Source organism: Oenanthe melanoleuca, chromosome 24 (genome assembly GCF_029582105.1).
Source record: "Oenanthe melanoleuca isolate GR-GAL-2019-014 chromosome 24, OMel1.0, whole genome shotgun sequence".
In the NCBI taxonomy this organism is placed as follows: domain Eukaryota; kingdom Metazoa; phylum Chordata; class Aves; order Passeriformes; family Muscicapidae; genus Oenanthe; species Oenanthe melanoleuca.
The window spans coordinates 4499078-4517839 of NC_079357.1; the positions used below are offsets into that span (position 1 = coordinate 4499078).

Sequence of the window (18762 nt, forward strand, 5' to 3'; positions counted from 1 at the left end):
GTTACTCTCTGCAGGAGTTTTGATTCTGAAGGACCTCGAGGAGTGTCCCAGCTGTTCCCATCACTCTCAGGAGCACCAGGATGTGCAGCACTTGTGCATGAGCTCACTGGAAGCTGATACTAAAAACACAATAACCAAATAGCCAAAGGAGACTGTTCATGTGTTTGTAGGGCACATATGGAGCCACTGCTGCATCCAGTACCAGTAAAGCACCCTGAGGATCCTGCTAGGGTTGGGATTTGCCCTTTTCTCTAGCTGCTCATATTTATAAACCATGGATTTATTTATCTTGAAGGATTTATTAGTCTTGAAGGTGGAGCTGGGATGGAGGGATGCTGACTGCTGAATAATCATCCTGCCATGGGAAGAAATTGTCTTGTGTGATTTGCAAGCTTAAAATAGGTTTGGAAGTAACTACAGGCAAAACACACATCCCACAGCCTCTTACATCTGCTCAGTGTGAGTTCTTGCATAAAGCCCAGTCTCTGAGTACACCTGAGATGGGATGGGAGCTGTCTGCTGGGACAGAGATTCACTGTGCCCAGCTCTGGGGCTGCCCACACAAGGAGAATGTGGAAATGCTGGAGCAACTCCAGGGGAGAACAGGGAGCTGCTCCCGGGCTGGAGCCCCTCTGCTCTGAGCCAGGCTGGAGAGCTGGGGGTGCTCACCTGGAGAGGAGAAGCTGCAGGGAGAGCTCAGAGCCCCTGCCAGGGACTGGAGGGGCTCCAGGAGAGCTGGAGAGACAAGGGATGGAGGGACAGGACACAGGGAATGGCTCCCACTGCCAGAGGGATGGATGGATGGATATTGGGCAGGAATTGTTCCCTGTGAGGGTGGGCAGGGCTGGCACAGGGTGACAGAGCAGCTGTGGCTGCCCCTGGATCCCTGGCAGTGCCCAAGGCCAGCCTGGACAGGGCTGGGAGCAGCTGGGACAGGGGAAGGGGTAGAATGGGATGGGCTGCAAGATTCCTTCCCAGCCAAACCATTCTGGGATTCCATGAGTCCATTTCACATCTATCCCTCATATCCTTACACATTCAGGGATGTTTTCTGTTGTGCTGTGCTCAAACCATGGGGACAAAACAGGGTATCCCAGATCACAAACTATCCTGAGCTGGCAGGGACCCAGGGGGATCGCTGAGTCCATGCCCAGCTCTGCACAGAGCCCCAGCAATCCCACCCTGGGAGAGCTGTCCAAAGGCTCCTGCAGCTCTGGCACCTCGGGGCTGTGCCATTCTGGGGAGCCTGGGCAGTGCCAGCCCCTCTGGGGGATGAACCTTTCCCTAAACCCAGCCTGAGCCTGGGCAGTGCCAGCCCCTCTGGGGGATGAACCTTTCCCTGAGCCCAGCCTGAGCCTGGGCAGTGCCAGCCCCTCTGGGGGATGAACCTTTCCCTAAACCCAGCCTGAGCCTGGGCAGTGCCAGCCCCTCTGGGGGAAGAACCTTTCCTTAAACCCAGCCTGAGCCTGGCAGTGCCAGCCCCTCTGGGGGATGAACCTTTCCCTAAACCCAGCCTGAGCCTGGGCAGTGCCAGCCCCTCTGGGGGAAGAACCTTTCCCTGAGCCCAGCCTGAGCCTGGGCAGTGCCAGCCCCTCTGGGGGATGAACCTTTCCCAAACCCAGCCCAGGGGATAAAAGGAGAATCAGATAGAGAAATGCTCTTTAAACAGGGCTTTCTTGTCTTTACTTTGATCATTCCTTCAGGATATTTATGCTTGGGTAAAGAAACCCCTCCATGGAAAATGGTCTTTTCCTGCTCTGAAGCCACAGTGGAGGATGAAACAAGAAAGCAGAAGAAGATGGGAAGTGTGTGGGAGGATAATTAGTACATTTAACAAGATAAAGCTGGAGTGAGGCAAAATAGGCCAGATAAATACATTTATGCTGTCTGAGTAATTAGGTGGGAAACGTTTCCCTGTTTGAGAAGATTTGCCAGCTTAAAATTTCAAATATAATAAAATAAAATCTCCACATGTATCAAAATGCAGGTGTGGATGATGCCTCATTGCCAGACAAGCTGCTGTGAGTAATGGCCTGGTAATGAGTGTGGAGGGGCTTGGATCAGCAGGAGGTGGCCTTTGACAGCAAAGAATAATGCTAAAGGTGGAGGGAAGGTGCAGTCCAGAAGCAATGGTTGTGTTTAATCACATTAATGGCAGCAGCCTAGGTGATAATAAATTGTACTCATCCAAAGACCTTCTTTGGTCCAGGAATCCTGTATTACCTGTCTACAGCCATCAGAAAAGTAATGAATATTCCAGGAGTTGGGTTGGTGCTGGGAGAGGGTTGAATCTGTGTGCAGAGAGAAGGGAGATCCTGGCAGAATAAAGTTAAATAAATGACAGGTGTTGTGGTCATTTGTGTGGAGAGAACTCTGCCCTCTTTGTCCCTCTTGCATGAGGTGTCTCTCACTACCCACTTCTGATTTTCACTTCCTTACATTCATTAAATGCAGCAACTTGGGATTCTTCTCCTCAGTCTTTTTTTCATTTCTAATTCATTTGTTTCAGGATTTTTTTGCTCTTGGCTAATTAGGATTTTTTTACAGCCGTTTATGTTCACATTTCCTTTATTTATTTGCTTTGCAAACAGTCTTAACTTGCTCACAATGATTTGTAATTTGTGTTCTCAGAGCAGATCATTAAACATAAGCCATTTTAGTGGGGTAACAGAGCCAGGAGTGGGTGCTCCAGGCTCAGTCCATGTGCAGAAATGTCTCCTCACTGCTCTCACACAAATACATCCTGAGGATGCAGTTAATGACTCTGGGTGTGATGAACGGTGTGGAAAACTCTCTGCTGGGGGGGAATTGCTTGACAACACTGAAATAAAGAGATATGTTTATTATCTAATGTCTGCCTGAATGTATAAAATAAATAAATAAAATGTGGGGAGGGGATAGGGGGAAGCACTGTTCTATATTCCCTACCCATGAATATTCATAGAGATGTTTTCAGTGCCTAATTAATTTTGCAGACTTCTAAGCTGGAGGTTTAATTCCTGCCTGGAACCGTTTGCCTCCCCATAACTGTTTTATTTTTGAGCCATATTTTTATTTTTAACCTGTCAGGTGAGGTTCCAGAATCCAGTGGCATTGCAGGGTCTGTGTGTCCCCAGGCAGAATTCCCTGGTTCCTGGAGCAGGCTGGTGTGGTGCTGGGGCTGCTGCTGCTCCCCTTGGCAGCCCCAGCCAGAATTCCCTGGTTCCTGGAGCAGGCTGGTGTGGTGCTGTGCTCTGGCTGCTGCTGCTCCCCTTGGCAGCCCCAGGCAGAATTCCCTGGTTCCTGGAGCAGCCTGGTGTGGTGCTGGGGCTGCTGCTGCTCCCCTGTGGCAGCCCCAGGCAGAATTCCCTGGTTCCTGGAGCAGGCTGGTGTGGTGCTGGGGCTGCTGCTGCTCCCCTTGGCAGCCCCAGGCAGAATTCCCTGGTTCCCTGGTTCCTGGAGCAGGCTGGTGTGGTGCTGTGCTCTGGCTGCTGCTGCTCCCCTGTGGCAGCCCCAGGCAGAATTCCCTGGTTCCTGGAGCAGGCTGGTGTGGTGCTGGGGCTGCTGCTGCTCCCCTTGGCAGCCCCAGGCAGAATTCCCTGGTTCCTGGAGCAGCCTGGTGTGGTGCTGTGCTCTGGCTGCTGCTGCTCTCTGCCCCTCTCTGACCTGCTCCTCTCTCTCTCCCCCTGCAGCTCTCACTCCCGGAGGAGCAGAACGAGGTGACCAGGAATGGCTGTGACTCCAAGGAGCTGGTGTACCTGGTGCAGATCTCCTGTCAGGTGAGTGCCCTGTTTGCTCTCTGGCTTTCATTCTCTTCCCAGCACAGCTCTGGAGTGCTGGGATGTGGCTCTTCCTTACCTGGGGTGTGGCTGGGGTTCTGCACCTCTCCTGGCTCAGTGCACAGGGATGCTGCTGTGGTGCTGCCTCCAGCTCCTTTCAGGAGAGGAGGAAAGGGAGAGTTTGAGGCAAGTAATCCTCACTGATGGCCAGGGATGGCCCAGGGGCAGGAGTGGCTGTGCCCAGGCTGAGGTCACTTTGGGGGAACACGGACAGCTGGACACACCAGTGACCCCAGCAGGGAGAACCCCAGCCAGTGGTTGGTTACCAGAGTCTGGATCTGCTCCCAGACACCTGGCATGGAATGCTCAGGGGGCTTTGGGCAGGGGAATCTGCTGCTCTGTCCCATGAGTTATTCATCTGCTCAGCTATGTGACTTTGTAAAATGCTACATTATGGTGTGTTTTAATATGCTCAGTGAGTCACCCTTTGTGGGAGATGCAGGGCACTGACAGGTTCAGTGCAGGTTACTGCCTGTCTTGGGTTCTTTTCATGGCTTTAGGAGAGCTCTTTCCATGATTTGCCTCAGCACCCCCTGAGCATCCATCTCATCAGTGAGTGCACACAGGCAGCAGGTGAATTTGGAGGGTCCCTGCTCTGCTGCCTCAGCTCTGTGTTCAAATAGGGTGTTGTGAGAGCTAAGAACAGTGCATCCTGCATGCTGAGGGGCAGAGCATCCTGAATCCTGAGGGGCAGGGCATCCTGCATGCTGAGGGGCAGAGCATCCTGAATCCTGAGGGGCAGGGCATCCTGCATGCTGAGGGACAGAGCATCCCAAGGGGCAGAGCATCCCAAGGGATAGAGCATCCTGAGGGGCAGAGCATCCTGCATCCCAAGGACAGAGCATCCTGAGGGACAGAGCATCCTGCATCCCAAAGAACAGAGCATCCTGCATCCCAAGGGCAGGGCATCCTGCATCCCAAGGGCAGAGCATCCTGAGGGACAGAGCATCCTGCATCCCAAAGAACAGAGCATCCTGCATCCCAAGGACAGAGCATCCTGCATCCCAAAGAACAGAGCATCCTGCATCCCAAGGGCAGAGCATCCTGCATCCCAAGGGCAGGGCATCCTGCATCCCAAGGACAGAGCATCCTGCATCCCAAGGGCAGGGCATCCTGCATCCCAAGGGGCAGAGCATCCTGCATCCCAAGGGACAGAGCATCCTGCATCCCAAGGACAGAGCATCCTGCATCCCAAGGGCAGAGCATCCTGCATCCCAAGGACAGAGCATCCTGCATCCCAAGGGGCAGAGCATCCTGCATCCCAAAGAACAGAGCATCCTGCATCCCAAGGGCAGGGCATCCTGCATCCCAAGGACAGAGCATCCTGCATCCCAAGGGCAGAGCATCCTGCATCCCAAGGGCAGAGCATCCTGCATCCCAAGGACAGAGCATCCTGCATCCCAAGGGCAGAGCATCCTGCATCCCAAGGACAGAGCATCCTGCATCCCAAGGGGCAGAGCATCCTGCATCCCAAAGAACAGAGCATCCTGCATCCCAAAGAACAGAGCATCCTGCATCCCAAGGACAGAGCATCCTGCATCCCAAAGAACAGAGCATCCTGCATCCCAAGGACAGAGCATCCTGCATCCCAAAGAACAGAGCATCCTGCATCCCAAGGACAGAGCATCCTGCATCCCAGGGGCAGAGCATCCTGCATCCCAAATAACAGAGCATCCTGCATCCCAAGGGCAGAGCATCCTGCATCCTGAGGGACAGAGCATCCTGAGGGACAGAGCATCCTGCATCCCAAAGAACAGAGCATCCTGCATCCCAGGGGCAGAGCATCCTGCATCCCAAAGAACAGAGCATCCTGCATCCCAAAGAACAGAGCATCCTGCATCCCAAAGAACAGAGCATCCTGCATCCCAAGGACAGAGCATCCTGCATCCCAAAGAACAGAGCATCCTGCATCCCAAGGACAGAGCATCCTGCATCCCAAGGGCAGAGCCTCCTGCATCCCAAATAACAGAGCATCCTGCATCCCAGGGGCAGAGCATCCTGCATCCCAAAGAACAGAGCATCCTGCATCCCAGGGGCAGAGCATCCTGCATCCCAAAGAACAGAGCATCCTGCATCCCAAAGAACAGAGCATCCTGCATCCCAAATAACAGAGCATCCTGCATCCTAAGGACAGAGCATCCTGCATCCCAAAGAACAGAGCATCCTGCATCCCAAGGACAGAGCATCCTGCATCCCAAGAACAGAGCATCCTGCATCCCAAAGAACAGAGCATCCTGCATCCCAAAGAACAGAGCATCCTGCATCCCAAGGACAGAGCATCCTGCATCCCAGGGGCAGAGCATCCTGCATCCCAAGGGCAGAGCATCCTGCATCCCAAGAACAGAGCATCCTGCATCCCAAGGACAGAGCATCCTGCATCCCAGGGGCAGAGCATCCTGCATCCCAAGGACAGAGCATCCTGCATCCCAAGGGCAGAGCATCCTGCATCCCAAGGACAGAGCATCCTGCATCCCAAGGGCAGAGCATCCTGCATCCCAAAGAACAGAGCATCCTGCATCCCAAGGGGCAGAGCATCCTGCATCCCAAGGGCAGAGCATCCTGCATCCTGAGGGGCAGAGCATCCTGCATCCCAAGGACAGAGCATCCTGCATCCCAAGGGCAGAGCATCCTGCATCCCAAGGGCAGAGCATCCTGCATCCCAAAGAACAGAGCATCCTGCATCCCAAGGGCAGAGCATCCTGCATCCCAAGGGCAGAGCATCCTGCATCCCAAGGGCAGAGCATCCTGCATCCCAAGGGCAGAGCCTCCTGCATCCCAAATAACAGAGCATCCTGCATCCCAGGGGCAGAGCATCCTGCATCCCAAAGAACAGAGCATCCTGCATCCCAGGGGCAGAGCATCCTGCATCCCAAAGAACAGAGCATCCTGCATCCCAAAGAACAGAGCATCCTGCATCCCAAAGAACAGAGCATCCTGCATCCCAAGGACAGAGCATCCTGCATCCCAAAGAACAGAGCATCCTGCATCCCAAGGACAGAGCATCCTGCATCCCAAGGGCAGAGCCTCCTGCATCCCAAATAACAGAGCATCCTGCATCCCAGGGGCAGAGCATCCTGCATCCCAAAGAACAGAGCATCCTGCATCCCAGGGGCAGAGCATCCTGCATCCCAAAGAACAGAGCATCCTGCATCCCAAAGAACAGAGCATCCTGCATCCCAAAGAACAGAGCATCCTGCATCCTAAGGACAGAGCATCCTGCATCCCAAAGAACAGAGCATCCTGCATCCCAAGGACAGAGCATCCTGCATCCCAAGAACAGAGCATCCTGCATCCCAAAGAACAGAGCATCCTGCATCCCAAGGACAGAGCATCCTGCATCCCAGGGGCAGAGCATCCTGCATCCCAAGGGCAGAGCATCCTGCATCCCAAGAACAGAGCATCCTGCATCCCAAGGACAGAGCATCCTGCATCCCAGGGGCAGAGCATCCTGCATCCCAAGGACAGAGCATCCTGCATCCCAAGGGCAGAGCATCCTGCATCCCAAGGACAGAGCATCCTGCATCCCAAGGGCAGAGCATCCTGCATCCCAAAGAACAGAGCATCCTGCATCCCAAGGGGCAGAGCATCCTGCATCCCAAGGGCAGAGCATCCTGCATCCCAAAGAACAGAGCATCCTGCATCCCAAGGGCAGAGCATCCTGCATCCCAAAGAACAGAGCATCCTGCATCCTGAGGGGCAGAGCATCCTGCATCCCAAGGGCAGAGCATCCTGCATCCCAAAGAACAGAGCATCCTGCATCCCAAAGAACAGAGCATCCTGCATCCCAAGGACAGAGCATCCTGCATCCCAGGGGCAGAGCATCCTGCATCCCAAAGAACAGAGCATCCTGCATCCCAAAGAACAGAGCATCCTGCATCCCAAGGGCAGAGCATCCTGCATCCCAAGGACAGAGCATCCTGCATCCCAAGGGCAGAGCATCCTGCATCCCAAGGGCAGAGCATCCTGCATCCCAAGGGCACAGCATCCTGCATCCCAAGGACAGAGCCTCTTGCCCTGCTCTGGAGATGAAGCCTGGCTGGCTGAGCTCCAGCAGTGTTAATTCCAGCAGGGAATTCCTCTCAGTGGGCAGCTTTCACATGTTGTGTACATGCTCATGAACGTACTCTCAGGAGAGGGGAAAGAGGCTCCAAGTGGGCATCTCTCAGATTTGCCAGTGTTTGGCATTTTTCAGCACTGTTGTAACCTCCTGGAGCAGCCTGGCACAAAAGCAGCACTTGCCAGCCAAGCTGCCCAGGCTGAGGCACACCAGCCCCTGAGGGTGGGCAGTGCCTGGGAAAGGGAGTGTCAGGGGACTGTAGGAAATGGGAATTGCAGAGTGTTTGGGTACATTCCCAGTGCTTAGTGGAGGGATGAGCTCTGGATTGTTCCTGGCTATTGCAGGTGAGCCTGGGGAACATGGCAGTTTCTCTCTAGTCCAGAGCACATCACTTCTGATCCTTCCCTCACCTGACTGACACTCCCAGAGAGTCACCTGAGGTGGCCTCAGGTGTAATTGTGTCCCAAACCCTGCTGGAGTATCCCTGTGCTGGAGGGAGGCTCAGGAGCAGCAGAGAGCCTCATTCCCCCTTTCCCTTTTTCCTCATTCCCTTTTCCTCTTTCTCCTTTTCCTCTTTCCCCTTTTTTCCCCTTTTCCTCTTGCCCCTTTTTTTCTTTCCCTGCATTCTTCTTACTTTTCCTGTATTTTTTTCCTTCTTTTTCCCTATTTTTCTTCTGTTTTAAAGCACTCCCCCTGGCTAGCTCAGGCTTCTCCCTTTCCCAAGCCTGTATCACCTCTCCCATATTACTGCATGTCCCTGTCTCTCACATCCATAGGCAGCTGAGAGTTTGTGACATTTGGATCCAATGACCAGGAAGGTATGGGAGGAACTGCCCAGCTGAGCCTCATTTCTGCTATGGAGATTCTTTCCCCCTGCCATCCCATGGCCAGGGAAAGATTCCATCCCATCACACACTGGACACCAGCAGTGTCTGCTCCACAGCAGAATGGGAGTGTCAAATAGCTCATGGAATGATGGTGCAGTGGGGACAGATTTTGGCAGGGTGCATCTCATCTGGGTCTGGCCAAAAATATTGCAGGAGGGAGGAAAAAAGGCTGAAACCCAAACCTGGCTTTCCTCACCCTTTGGATTTGCCTCCAGTGCTGGTGCTCAGCAGCCTGGGCTGTATCCTGGAGTGCTCAGATGGACACAGGGAATCCTGTTAGGGAGGCTGGAGCCACAGAAATGGAGGAGCTGGAACAGCTGTGGTTTTCTGCAGAGGCAGATGAGGGTGTTGCCATCCTGGGCTGCAGCTGGGCAGAGCTGAGTCCAGCCTGGGTTTGGGGCTCAGTGCTGGACCCACCCTGTGTGCTGGGACCATCAAATGCATTTTCTGTGCCCTGCCTGTGGGGCAGGAGCAGAGCAGAGCTCTGAGCAGCAGATATTTCAAACATCCAGCTCAGCCCTGCTGGGTCTGGCAGGACACAGCCTCTTACACTGAGGGAATTCTATCCCACTCCCTGCCAGCTGTAAGTATCACTTCAGTGCTATAAAGAGAATTAGGGCTTGATGCCTGCTTTGCAGAACCCTCCCAGATAAGGTCTGAGAAAGCATTATTTGGGAGATATTTGTGCTGCAAGGCAGCTTGTGAAATCCAGGCTTTGTGCAAGGCTCCTGGGGGGTGGGTGAGGTCTCTGCTCAGCTTTTCTTCTGCTTAAAAACCTGAAAGAATTAATCCAGTTTATTAGCTCTTAAGAAGAAGTGGGAATACATAGAGAGCTGTTTCAGAGAAGAGGAGAGATAGGATTCTTCTTTTGATTCCTGTCAACAAATTTAAGCATGAAAACTAGGAAATGACAAAGGGAGGGAAGTAAATCCTATTGGAAAGAGCCAATGATGGGAGGGTTTGGTTTGGTTTGGTTTGGTTTGGGTCTTTTTCAGCAATGCAGGTGGATTTTTCTTTTTTTTTTTTTTTTTTTTTTTCCCAAGTAAGATTGCACTGAACTTGTGTTTCTAGAAGATGGATTTCAGGACTGCTGTGAAAAGAGTGATGTTATTAAAATGAAAGGGTGGAGTCCTGCAGGGGTGTGAGGGCTGTACCTGTGAACCCTCTGAACTGGAGACAGTAATTGCAATCCCTGTGGTTGCTGGGGGAGCCCAGGGGAGGCTGAGACCCCTGAGGAATTCCTGCTGTACCTGCTGCTCTGGAAGTCCTGGGGTGGTGTTTGCAATCCTTGGGAGCTTCCCCAGGGACAAGAAAAGGATTTTCAGAGTCTGAGCCAGGTTTGGAAGGGGTTACTGTGTTTGTGCAGAAGAAATCAGCACAAGGCAGAGCCTGCAAAAAGGCTGGAGAGGGATAATGCAGACAGTTTATGAGGAAGGCTGGAAATGTGCTTTTGGATGTTTGGGGGTTTTCCTGGGATGTTAAAGCAACTCCCTGTGCACTTATTTAAATATTCCAGCAGAGGAATTCCCAGTCTGAGCTTCTGTTCTGAAAAATGAAGGAGAGCTGTCAGTGCTGTTTGCAGTGTGAATTGGTGCTGTTTGAACACCCCAAGGCTCAGTTTTGGTGCCATTCTGAGTGTCAGGGAGAGAAGAAGGACTGGCTGTGGGGCTGTTCCTGTTCTGGGGAGGCTCTGCCATGCTCTCAGGTGGGTGCTGGGACAGGAGGGACAGGCTGTGCCCAGCAGGGATGCCAGGCTGGCACTGAGGGGTTGGCACAGGCTGTGGTGCCAGCCCAGCCACAGCACCTTTCCTGCCCTTTCCAGGGGATAACCCAGCAAAGGAGCCTTTCTGCATTTCGGAGCAGGAATTCTCGTGCTCCAAGCAGGGTTTTATCCATTTTCCTGCTCCCATTTCCAGGCTGGCAGGGGCTGAGCCATTCCTGTGGCACAGGATGCCCAGTGCTGTGCCCTGTTCCTGATTCCTGTTCCAGCAGGGGCTGGGTTTGCTGTGGGGGATGGAATCAGGTCCCTGGTGCAGCAGAGGAGGCATTGCCCAAACCTCAGCTCTGCCCTGCAGGGGATTTGAGCAGGATTTGCCAAGCTCTGAAGATCCCATCCCACATTTCCTGTGCTGTAATGCATGTTCAAGGACTCAGGAGGGAAGGCCAGGAAAAAACCAGGCTCCAAGGAGGGAGAGCAGGCAGGAGAGCCCATGCTGGGGGATTTGTGGGCAGGAGAGAGTGGAAGATGCTTCCACAGGGGTGATGTCTTGCTAGAGGAGCAGCACCTCAAGTGTGGTTTGCTGGTTCTGGCTGCTGGGATAGCCCAGGCTGGAACCACAGACTGCTTGCAGGAGGATTTTTGAGTCAAACATTCAAAGTATGGTTGGGCTCTTTGTCTTTATTGATAGTTTCTGATTGAATCTCAAACACCTGGAGAATGGGAGCTGAGTAAGTGCTGTTTACTCCTGTGAAAACTCTTTAAACAGATGACTGAAGGACAGATTCTAACTCACTGATACTCTTCTGTGTGCTTTATATTCATATAGAAATACAGAGAGGGGAAAGCTTTCAGGTCTTTGTTGAAGGGATGTATCTGTGGGGCACCCAGGGGGATCCTGCCCAGTGCATTCTGTTTTCAGAATGTGAGTTAACCTCCTCCATGTCTGTATAGCATTTTCTGCCTTGATTTAGGATTTTCTGGAACAAAATAAAAGCAGTTAGTGGGTGCTTGTGTTAAACAGTAAATTTTCCCAGGATGCAGCCTCCTGTCCCTGCCTGTGTGTCCTCACTCCTTGCTCAGGGCTCCCAAAAGCTGCTCTGCTTTCAGACCATTAACATTCTGGGCACCAGGTGACCTTTCATGGCCTTTCCCCTGCCTTGTTTTCCATCCTTCTTTTCTGCCTCTTGGTACCACTTGCCTGAAGATGACTGGGAAAATGAAATTTGCACTGACAGGTTGTCCATGAGTTCAGTCCTCATGTGTTTGGAAATGGAATCATGAAGTGTTGGAGGTGGAGGAGAACTTGGGGCCCATCCAGTTCCATGGGCAGGGACACCTTCCCCAGACCAGGTTGTTCCAAGCCCCATCCTGGGATGAGCCAGCCACAGCTTCTCTGGTATTTTGTAAATCCACAAAACCTTTTAAAGAGATGATGGATGTGGAGCTGTTTAAATTACAGGGTGTCAGGAGAGCAGGGGTTTCACTCCCATGTAAATCCTGGTTGAGGTCAGGGTCTGCCAGGCTGCCATTCAGGAATGGGCTGGTCCTGGGAGGAAAAATGACTCTTAGGGATTGAGGCACTCTGTGCTGGGCTCCCATCCTCTGTACCTGTACAAAACCACTCACCCAAGCCTGAGCCAGTGTTTATTTACTCCTGGCACAGCTGTTCCTCTGGGGGACACAGGAGCTCATGGCCTGTCCCCTTGTCCCCTGGGGAGCCACACCTGGGGGTGATGTCCCACACAGTGAGGACAGCAGGATGGCACTGCTGTCACCCAGCCCAGCCCTGTGTCCCCTCATCTGCTCTGGGGGCTCCTAGCTGTAATTGGAATCCAGCAGCACAACAAAGTCTAAATTTAGGGGAGAAAAGCTGCAGTGGTTTCCATTAAAATCCCCCTTTTTTACTAGTGACTGTAATTAATTGATAATGAACTGATAATTAATGCTGAGAGATTAATTTATGCTGTGGAATAAGGCTAATAAGGGTTCACCACATAAATATACTAATTTTCTTCTCTGCCTGGTTCTCTGTCCATTTGTACATTCCCTCCATCTTGTTCCTCCCTTGTGTCCACGTGCTGAAGTTTTAGTGCTTCATTCAGAAATAAAATACTTTTATGTTGCCTTAGTACAAACTCCTTTTAAGTTTAAAAGATTTAGAATTTCCTTCAAGTTAGAATAACACACCAGAAGTCATGGAATCACTTTGGTAAATAAATGTAAGCATAGATAAAGTGACCTAAGGCAGCAGCTAAAAACACTTCCTGGGTGAACTCCCTGGCATGGATTTTATCCATCTTGCTTTTTGTTTTGACTAAATCTCTGAACCATTTCCCACGGAAGGGCTGAAGGGTCAGGTTGGAATGACATGCAGAGCCTGAGCCCAGGCAGCTGGAGGGTCCCCATGGCAGAGTTACCTCTCCTGTGGGTGCTGCTGCCTTCCCAGCATTTAATCTGTGGGGTTTTCTTACTGAGGGGTCACTCCAAGTGACTTTTGCCTCATACTTCCATCTCATTTTCTGCTCTTGCTCTGTGTGGGTTCAGGAGAGCTCCATGTGTTCTCTCTGAGGAAATAAGCATTTGAACCAGGTCTGTCCCTGTCTTTAGATAAATAAATCCCAAGTGCTGCAGTCAGGCTGTGGGGCAGGAAGGTTGTGTGTGCTTAGAGAGGGATTGATGGGCAGGACGTGGTCCTGTCTGTGACATGGAGGCTGATCCAGCTGGAAACAAGAGTTCTCCTTACACAGCAGGAAGATCTAGAAATCTTTAATACAAAATTCTAGCGTGTAAGTTTTGTGGATGGCTGGTACCACAAACCCTGGCAGCAGCTGGGTGCCTCTGGGTTTGCTCAGGGCACAGCAGGAAGAGTTACTGCTGCTAGATGCTGAGAGGAACCAGTTACACCCAGTTACAAATATTCCAGTATGAACTGGCCTGGAGTTAGGGGAGCCCTGCTCAGAAATGAGCACAGTTATAAATATTCCAGTATAGAACTGGTCTGGAGTTAGGGGAGCCCTGCTCAGAAATGAGCACAGTTATAAATATTCCAGTATGGAACTGGTCTGGACTTAGGGGAGCCCTGCTTAGAAGTGAGCACCTTGATTTTTTTTTTTTTCAGGAGGAACATGTTTTTAAGTCAATGGTTAATTTTTCCTTTTAAAAATACGGAAACTATTTAATGGCATTATTAAAATCTTCACTTAATACTTGATTTTTTATTTTGAACTTTGTCACAGCCAGGTTTGTAGTGGAAGGTCTCAATCTGGGAAATCACTTTGTCTTAATTTCACCTCTTGTGTCCCACTGAAGTGAATGGGGTTTTAGCTTGTGGTTCTGTAAATCAGGACCATCAATAATTAAGGAAATGAAAAGTAATTATTGAATTAGAAAACTAGAGGCTGATCAAAAATTTATGGGATGGCTCAGGGATGGATCAGGGATAGATCAGGGATAGATCAGGGATGGATCAGGGATAGATCAGGGATGGATCAGGGATAGATCAGGGATGGATCAGGGATGGCTCAGGGATGGATCAGGTTTGGATCAGGGATAGATCAGGGATAGATCAGGAATGGATCAGGGATAGATCAGGGATGGATCAGGGATAGATCAGGGATGGATCAGGTTTGGATCAGGGATAGATCAGGGATAGATCAGGGATGGATCAGGGATAGATCAGAGATGGATCAGGGATAGATCAGGGATAGATCAGGGATGGCTCAGGGATGGATCAGGGATAGATCAGGGATGGATCAGGGATGGCTCAGGGATGGCTCAGGGATGGCTCAGGGATGGCTCAGGGATGGCAGAGCTGAGGAGAGCTCTGCTGGTTGCTTAGCAGCTGTGAGCTGCAGTTTGGAGGGGCAGCAGCTGAGGATCCCTGTTCCCTTCCCTGCTCCAGCTCTGCTGCCTGCCCTGCTCCAGGAGCCCCTGGTAAGCTGTCCCTGCTCACCCATCCCCTCCTGCTGCCTGCCCTGGCTCTGGGCTGGGCTGAACAGGCTGATCTGCACCCCTGGCACAGCAGGGCTGAGCCAGCTCTGCCTCCTGATTCACTCTCACTGCCTCCTGCCTGGCAGCCAGGCTGCAGGCCAGCCCTGAAAATGAACTAGCAGGGAACTAGTGACAGGTTCAGGGTCGTGTGGCAGATCATTTTGTTGTGGGGTGCTCAGGGAGGAATGAAATGCCAATGTGGTGGCAGAGGCAGGTCCAGGATCACAGGGATTTCACTGGGGATGAACACTGAAGGTCACAGGGGCAGCTCAGTGAGACAGAGAATCCCTTAATTGCACAAGATGGAGAGATGGGGAAGGCTGACAGCTCCCTGAACAGAATTAGCCTTGCACTCCTGGTTTTATTTCTCTTCTTTAGACAAAAAGTGAAATGATATAATGTGGAAATCCCCAATAATTTTTCCTGTGTAGGATTGTGAAATATGGTGATTTCTCATGAACTGAAAGGAGAGTTTATGGACACAGTGACAGTGTGGAGTTGTCTTAAATCATTGGGAATGTGGCTGGGTTAGAGGGTTTGGATATTAACACAAAACTGATGCTTAAACTTTGCTGCCAAAGAAATCAGCCTAGAGGAATTCTATTGGGAATTCAGAATAGGCCATGCCTGTTGTATCCCAGGGGAGAGGGCCCCTCCCAGCCATGCACAGCAGTCAGCATTTCCTGTCCTTGGTGTGTCCCCCTGGCTGCACACATCCCATCAGCATCCCTCCCAGTCCCCAGCACTGCCTCTGAGTGCCCCTCTAACCCAGAGCCATCCAATTCCTCCATTCTTTCCACATCCCTGGCAGTGTCCAATGGCTTGGAGCAAACTGGGACAGGGGAAGGTGTCCCTGCCCATGGCAGGGCTGGCACTGGATGGTTTTAAGTTCCCTTCTAGCTCAAACCATTCCAGAATTCTCCGATTAATGGCTCTTCATAAAGTGCTTTGACCTGTAAACTGCTCATTATTACAGCATTTTTTATTGATCATAATAGGCCATGGAGCATTTAAAAGTCATCATTAGATATTAAAACTTCACACTGCTGCCACAGTGCCTTCCTTGTCCCTGGAGCAGTCTGTATCTTGTCTATATTTTAACTGGGGAGATGCTATGCAGTCAGGAATGAATCTGCAGCTAGAGCTCTTCATCATGGATTGTTTTCTTAATTCAGCTGAAGGTTTGCCTGGGGCACCTGGCAGAAATTTTGCAAGCTTCAATCCTGCCTTCAGATCTCTGGTTTATGTGCTTCTGTCTGTTTGGAATCTAACTTCATGCTGTTTATACAACATGTGGTGATTTACATTTGTGCAAGGCCACCTTGTGCAGACAAACCCTACAAAATCCTTGTGAGACAGGTGGAAGCTGTGCTGTGGATGGATCTCATGCTGCTGGGCCACATCCAAAGCCACGGTTAAATAACTCACAAATAATTCACAAAATTCACAGCTGGTTTGAGCACGAGCGGTGCTGCAAGTGAGAAGGTGGAAATGTCACTTGGATCTCCTGCAGGTGTTTTCAGGGGAAAGCGCTGCTGCTGCCCAGCTGTCCCTGTGCTGACAGTGTGCTGTGTTTGTGTGCAGGGCAGGAGCTGGATGGTGAAGAGGAGCTATGAGGATTTCCGGGTGCTGGACAAGCACCTGCACCTCTGCATCTACGACCGGCGCTTCTCGCAGCTGGCGGAGCTGCCGCGCTCGGACGGGCTGCGGGACAGCCCCGAGGTGAGAGACACACATCCTGAGCCAGGGAGTCATTCTGGGGAGCTGTGCTGGGTGTCAGGGACAGCCCTGAGGTGAGAGATACACACATCCTGAACCAGGGAGTCATCCTGGGGAGCTGTGCTGGGTGCAGGGACAGCCCCGAGGTGAGACACACACAGGGATCACCTGGGGAGCTGTGCTGGGGGCAGGGACAGCCCCGAGGTGAGAGATACACACACACACACACACACACACCCTGCTGAGCCAGGGATCACCTGGGGAGCTGTGCTGGGTGTCAGGGACAGCCCCGAGGTGAGAGACACACACACCCTGAGCCAGGGATCACCCTGGGGAGCTGTGCTGGGTGCAGGGACAGCCCCGAGGTGAGGAGAGGCACACACACACCCTGCTGTGCTCAGGGAGTCATTCTGGGGAGCTGTGCTGGGTGCAGGGACAGCCACACACCTGCTGAGCCCAGGGAATCACTCTGGGAAGCTCTGCTGGGTGTCACAGACAAGTTCTGCATCTCAAACCTTACAAGGGGCTGCCCAGGGCATTGCTGGAGTCACATCCCTGGCAGTGCTCAGCAGTGTGTGGATGTGGCACTGGGGGACGTGGCTTAGTGCAGCACTCAGAGGTCTTTTCCAGCCTCAGCAATTCCAGGTATTTCTAGTACAGAGTGGTTTTAATGCAGCCTGGGCCACATCTGAAAATTGGCTACCACAAATAAAGTCAGTCTTGTCCACCCCTAATTTCAGTGATCTTCAGTGACAAATTAATTAAGCTCCTGAATCTGGAATGGTAATTGAGTGCCAAAAAGCAGCTGTCCTTAGATGTGAATTTGGTTATTCATTTGGAAACTTTGCTAATGATGTGGGTATTTCATGGCTAAGTGTTACCAGCTCAACATTGCCAGGAAATCCTGCTGCCTAAGGCTGCAGCTGCAAGGGCAGTCCCATTTGGAGAGCTAGGCTTCCATTTTAAACTGCCTATTCCTAAACTGTTTTTAAGAGCATTTGCATGAGTGTGTTATTTAAATGGTCTTTAAAAAGCTCTTTTTCCTCAATGAGGGTTTGTTTTCTTCCCCTCAAGAGATACTTTTCATTTCTTGATTTACTGTCTTCACCCAGAGTATGATGAGCTGAAATTACCTCAGCTTCTTGCTGCTGATAATTGAAAGATTTATCCATGGCCAGAAAAATCTCCTGGAAAGCAGCAGGTGAATCTTGGCTGCATTGTTTTGGAGGACATGGACACTGAAATTAGTACCCCTGGAATTTTTCAGGGTGTTTGCCATGGAATTTTAGGAGCTGATCATGCAGCCCCATCACTCAGCAGAGAGAATTGATTTATCTCTTGCCTTGGCTTCACACAGGGTATTTCTGAGGAGGATTTAAAGTTTAAATTCAGCAGAAGCAGCAATACTCAGGACAATGAAATTCTGGTTTATTTTTAATTATATTTTAGGCATTCCTAAAATGCATCCTTACTTGTGCCACTGATTTGATTGGACTTTAGAGCCTGAAAATCTGCATTCTGTCTACAAGCACAGAGGATGTGAAGATGCTGACCAGCTCTGCTGCTCTGTGAAATGTAACTCTGCAGCTGTGGGGTGTCTCATCATACATTTTTTATTTTGAATTGGCCACATTGGAACAGATGTTTGAGGAAAACAATGTTTGAAACAGTCCTGCAGATTCTGGGCTACAATGCTGCTTTATTCCACTGCCACTGTGAGACTTTGGAAAGACCTCAGTGGCTTCTCTGAAATAAAAACCAGTTTACTGTTACAGAAGGGACATGGCAAAGTGTATTTTTAAACTCCTCTTTACTGTTTGAAATGCTGCTCTTTGGCCAGGGGCTCAGTTTGAGCTGCCACATTCTCAAGGCTCTGCAGGCATGTGGAAGGGCAGCCAGGAGTTTGTTCACTGGGTGGTTCTCAGGAGTGTTTGGTGGCCCTAAGACACATTAATTAAGTAGATTTGAGGTATCTTGACAAGGGAAGTGATGAAAATCTGCATGAACCTTACAGAATGATAATGCTTCTTCACCCTTTCTGTTGGTGGAATCATTATAACCCTGTGTAGCTTGCAGTCCTTGGAATGACAGAAATACATCTATTTGCAGAAGGGAATGTGTCTGTAAGTCTGGCTGTGGCAGTGGGTGATTCCTGGTCCTCCCCCAGCCTGCAGAAGGCTCTGCAGAGGAGCTGCATTAACAGAATGTGTGTGTGTGTGTTTGTTCCCAGCTGGTGACCCAGATGCTGATGGCTTACCTGGCTCGGCTCTCCAACATCGCCGGCAACAAGATCAACTGTGGCCCTGCCCTCACCTGGATGGAGGTACAGCACTCACCTGGGCTGCTCCTCCTCACTGGGAAATGCAGCAGCACTCACCTGGGCTGCTCCTGCCTCACTGGGAAATGCAGCAGCACTCACCTGGGCTGCTCCCTGCCTCACTGGGAAATGCAGCAGCACTCACCTGGCTGCTCCCTGCCTCACTGGGAAATGCAGCAGCACTCACCTGCTCTGCTCCTCCTCACTGGGCAATGCAGCAGTACTCACCTGCTCTGCTCCCTGCCTCACTGGGA

The 18762-nt window shown here is 51.3% G+C and overlaps 1 protein-coding gene across 1 annotated transcript in view; it reads left to right on the forward strand.

Annotated features, from left to right (window-relative positions):
* ARHGAP32 (Rho GTPase activating protein 32) overlaps nucleotides 1-18762 on the forward strand; it is a 233726-nt gene that overhangs the window by 141920 nt on the left and 73044 nt on the right. The window contains exons 6-8 of the mRNA XM_056509588.1: nucleotides 3672-3758; nucleotides 16057-16194; nucleotides 18422-18514. Of these exons, the coding sequence (XP_056365563.1) occupies nucleotides 3672-3758; nucleotides 16057-16194; nucleotides 18422-18514 (318 nt within the window). The remainder of the gene's footprint in view (nucleotides 1-3671; nucleotides 3759-16056; nucleotides 16195-18421; nucleotides 18515-18762) is intronic.